The sequence below is a fragment of the Vicia villosa genome, linkage group LG6 (genome assembly GCF_029867415.1).
Source record: "Vicia villosa cultivar HV-30 ecotype Madison, WI linkage group LG6, Vvil1.0, whole genome shotgun sequence".
Taxonomy (NCBI): domain Eukaryota; kingdom Viridiplantae; phylum Streptophyta; class Magnoliopsida; order Fabales; family Fabaceae; genus Vicia; species Vicia villosa.
The window spans coordinates 78,225,149-78,229,846 of NC_081185.1; the positions used below are offsets into that span (position 1 = coordinate 78,225,149).

General features: G+C 33.2%; 1 protein-coding gene across 1 annotated transcript; it reads left to right on the top strand.

Moving 5' to 3' along the window:
• Nucleotides 1-603: 603 nt before the first annotated feature.
• LOC131611701 (F-box/kelch-repeat protein At3g23880-like) lies at nt 604-2,145 on the top strand. Its single transcript, XM_058883609.1, has 2 exons — nt 604-1,881; nt 2,046-2,145. Exon 1 carries the CDS (start codon nt 617-619, stop codon nt 1,604-1,606), a length of 990 nt encoding a protein of 329 aa, XP_058739592.1. The 5' UTR covers nt 604-616; the 3' UTR covers nt 1,607-1,881; nt 2,046-2,145.
• The last annotated feature ends 2,553 nt before the right edge of the window (nt 2,146-4,698 follow it).

Sequence of the window (4,698 nt, forward strand, 5' to 3'; positions counted from 1 at the left end):
ATCTTGTAGTTGTTGCAACAAGTGACTTCTAGTTCCACATAGTGTAGGTATATGTGTACGTAAACTTCGACGGAGTTGTTGATATGTTGCAGTACGCAGAGGATGGGGCAGATGTATGCGAAAACAAAGATGTATTAATAAAATAATTTTTCACTAAAATGTTCGATTATTTTTTATGTATTTATTAATTTTTTTTATTTAAAAAATTGATTTTTTAATTTTTTAATAATTTAAATAATTAAATTATAGTTTTTAACTAATTACATAAAACAAAAAACAATTTAAAATCATTAAAAAATATGTTAAATATAAAAGACAAAAAAAAATTTTAAAAAAAAGGTGCCCTCCGTTTGAAACGGAGGCCACATGAAGGGCCTCTACACACCCTCCATTTGAAATGGCGGCCATATGCAAAAAGTAAAAAAAAAAAGTGGCAATTTGGGAAATAATTTTGAAAGGATGGTATTTTAGGATTTAATTTTTATAAGAGTGGCATATTAGTAAAAAATCCACGAAAATGTTTTTTTGCATAAGATACGATAACCAGAACAAACCTGCCTGAATCCTCCCTCTTCTAACTTGGCACATCGTTCAACGACAAACCAGCATCTCTCAAATGTCGCCCGGAGTTCTTCCCGAAGAACTTATCATAGAAGTCTTATCGATCCTTCCTGTCAAATCTATTTTGAGATTCAAATGCGTTTGCAAGCCATGGGAATCTCTCATCTCTGATCCTTTCTTTGTCCAAAAGCATCTTCATCTATCACAAAAAAGTAACACACATCTCGCACTGATCTTGTGTAAACCTCACGTAAAAACTATTTGCTTATATAATGATAGGGATTCCTATTATTATGATAGGGATTGTTGTGTGGTACCCTTTTCCCTCAACACTTTACTACTTAATCCATCTATAACTATTACCATTCTTCCTCAGCATAGATTGAGGTATAAGCGTTGCTTCCGAGTTATCGGTTCCATCAATGGATTGCTCTGTCTGTTTAATTCTCGCATAAGTTTTGATGGTTCAGATGATCGAAACACATACTTCCGTTTGTGGAACCCAGCCACCAAGAAAATATCTCAAAAATTTGGTTCAATTACCCATCCCAATAGCCATCCATATTTTGGCCCTGATAATAAATCTAACTATCTCAGGTTTGCATTCGGTTATGATAATTCAACTGATACTTATAAAGTAGTGGCATTTTGTCCTAATGAGGTCAGAATTTTCAGTTACGGTGATAATGTTTGGGAAAACATTCAACGTTTCTCTGTAGTTCCTTACTTTCGTGTGGCTCTTGTTCGCCATAAAGAGCAGCGACTTAATGAAGGCGTGTATTTGAGTGGTACAGTTAACTGGTTGGCCATTCCCAATTTTAAATATTTTTGGATGGAATATGAAGCATATCAAGATTTTCCGGCAATTGATCAATTTGTGATTATCTCGTTGGATCTAGGTACCGAGACATACAACCAACTTCTTCTCCCTCGGGATTTAGTTGAAGTCCCGCCTATTTTTCCAACTATTAGTGTGTTGAGGGACTGCCTTTGTTTTTCCTATCCTATTAAGACCACACATTTTGCTATATGGATGATGATGTAATTTGGAGTCCAGGAGTCTTGGACTCAATTCCTTAATATTAGTTATGCAGATCTTCAAATTGATTATGAATCCCCACGATTTCGTTATGATCATCTACTGTACCCGCTGTGCCTTTCCGAGGATGATGACACAGTAATATTAGCAAGTAGTCATGAAGAGCAAGCATTTCTCTATAATTGGAGAGATAATAGGGTAGAGAAAACTAGGATCACCAACCATATATTGTGGATGTTTTCCCCTAATTATATTGAAAGCTTGGTTTCGACATGTTGAAAGTAAGTCCCTCTTCAATAATTTATTTGTTAGAATTTATGTTCTTATTTTATGTTAGTTTATGATATTCGAAATACTTGTACTCGTAAATCGTAATACTAGATTGTCTGAGTATTCATTTTTTGATATTTCTCTAACGTGTAATATGGGTCCATTTGAATCATAGGAAGACAACCCCAATTTCAAACACATTAAGCGTTATTGATGGTTGCTTGCAATATGACAACATTGGCAAGAAGAAAGGAAAAAAAATGGTGATATCATGGGTGATACATTCCAAAGTGTTATGTGCAAGTTTAGAATCTGAAAGAAGAACATGTCTCTTCATATCAACCAACTTTAATTGCTTGGAGATAACATTTACATTCATTGGAACAAGAATTGTCCTTTTTTATTTCAAGATTCATTGCTGAGATTGTTAGAAACATAAAGAACATGATTCCTAAAGATAACAAAGCTTCAAGAACCAATATGAAGAGATTGTTAGAAACATAAAATATGATAATTGTTTTATTTTGATTAATAATTTAAATACACAACTATTATGATTGGTAATCGGATAATGATGATGTTCTATCGGAATCAAAATCGTCAGCTTCCGTAGGAGGTAAACTTGTAATCTTTTCGATGTTCAAGTCAATAAGACTGTAAACGTGAGGTTTATAGCTTACAATAATGTGTACAATACAAGGTAATGGTCAGGGTTTTAAAAACCGTCCGCGGCCGTATTGTATTGGTCAGAGTTTTAACAAAACGGTTTGCAACTGCAAATAAGACCGCAACGGCAGATGTCAATAGCGATACCGTTATCACTGTTTTCTATATTGAAGAACAAATTGTCATTAATTCACACTGCGACGACCACAATACACCTGTACCGACCGAAATCGCGAAAATATTTACACGACCGTGACGCGACCGCGACGGTTTTTAAGAACCTTGATAGAGGTAAGAGATTTATCAGGGCCGGTCCTGGGCCAGGGTAACCAGATCCACAGTCCTGTGTCTCTAAAAATTAGGGGTCTCATAATTTTTGGATTTGGGCTTTAGAAATTATAAAATAAGGAAATTTCTTATTCCACCTTAGTGTAAAGAAAGACCTTTTGCAATTCCGAATTTGCCTTCTAAAACCAAAAATGCATTTCCAATTCGCATCACATATTTTTTCAAACAGGTCAAATGTGGTTTTGACCTTCAAAATGTAAAAACCCATACCATAGATATATCTCCGATTTTGAACTAGTATTATGTTTCCGGTTAGTAGAGCGGGAAGAGTATTTTTTCTGGCACCTTGTCGTTTCATACATAACCGCAAGTATACTTCTGGTATTATGGCAACTCCATAATACTTAAATCAGTAACTAGCATTGTCAACTTTTGATCATTTCTTCTTCTTTCCATAAAACCTCTCAAAACCCCTTTCATTCTCAATTCACTTTTTCACTGTAAATCTTCATTTTTGTGGTTCATCATATCTGAAGGAGGTCAAGAAAGTGGAATTTAATATAAAATTTTTTCATTTCAATCCCTAATCCTTACCATATTTGAATACATGAGGTTTATTTCTTGAGTTGTTGTTTCTGTTCACGCCCAGGGGACTAACTTGGGGCTAACAGGAAATATATTCCGGTTCCATGGTATATAAAATCGGAGTTGCACTTCCGATTTAAACTCTGAAAGAAGGATGTCATTTGTATGGTATATGTTTGCACCTAACTACTATAAATAACATCATTTGTCCACTTTATCGGCGCTACGCAAAGTTGTGAAGATCGAGTACCGCTCGCCCTTATTGCAGAAGTGCGTGTAATATTGCAGGAACTTGTACCTTATCGCGACAATTGCAAAGTTGTGAAGATCGAGTACCGCTCGCCATCTGCTGACAAAGATGGGAAGCTTATGCTCATCAACCGTAGCTGAAGAACAACGCTGGTATGCGGGCTATGTGGAATACTTTTACCAGTTTTGTGGAGAAAGTTCAGATCGAGATAGATGCGACTATTTCAAGATCGGCCGATGATATTATTATAATGTTGCAACGTCTACGTGGACGTTGATTTGTAATGTTTGATTTATGTTACAAACCTTAATGTATTTCTTATGTTTATGTTATGATTTGTATATTTCCTATGTTATGTTATGATTTGTATTTTGAGTTTGTGATATTGGTGTTATTCAATGATGTTTTTTCTAGTTTCTGTGTAGCACAATACCGAAGTTACATCTTCAGTTCAAAATCGAAAATACATTTTCGGTTTCAATGTATGGTTTATCAAATCTTGGTGCGCATCAAAAATATACTTCCGATTTTTAGGGGCATTTAAAGAATTTCACGTGATGCACTAGAAAAGTGTGAGGTAGAATAAGAATTTCCCTAAAATAAAGTATTCATGTAGAAAGGGAGTTGAACTTTATTGCTGTAATTCATCTACAACGCAGTGGTCAATGATTTCATTTTTTTTTTAAATATAAATTTTAGATAATATTAATATTTTTAACAAATAAATATTTTAAGATTTTAAATAAGACTATCTCTTTGTTATTAAACTTTTATGATGAAATATAATACACTATAATGTATTTAATTTATTATTATTATTTATAGAAAGATATATTGTCTTGTGTTATTCTATAGTCATATAATTTTTTTAATAATATTAGTATTATTTTTAATTAAATTATAAGTATATATAAATTAAATTAATAAATTTATAAGATTTTTAAATAAGAGTTAATCTAGTCTACCAGAGTATTTTTAAGGTCTTATAATTATTATAATTAGTTTGATTTTCTTCACGTTACTATATCAACTCTAATAA

What these genes read in the sequence shown, in the direction of transcription:
- LOC131611701 (XM_058883609.1), top strand. Translation starts at nt 617, where the DNA reads ATGTCGCCCGGAGTTCTTCCCGAAGAACTTATCATAGAAGTCTTATCG.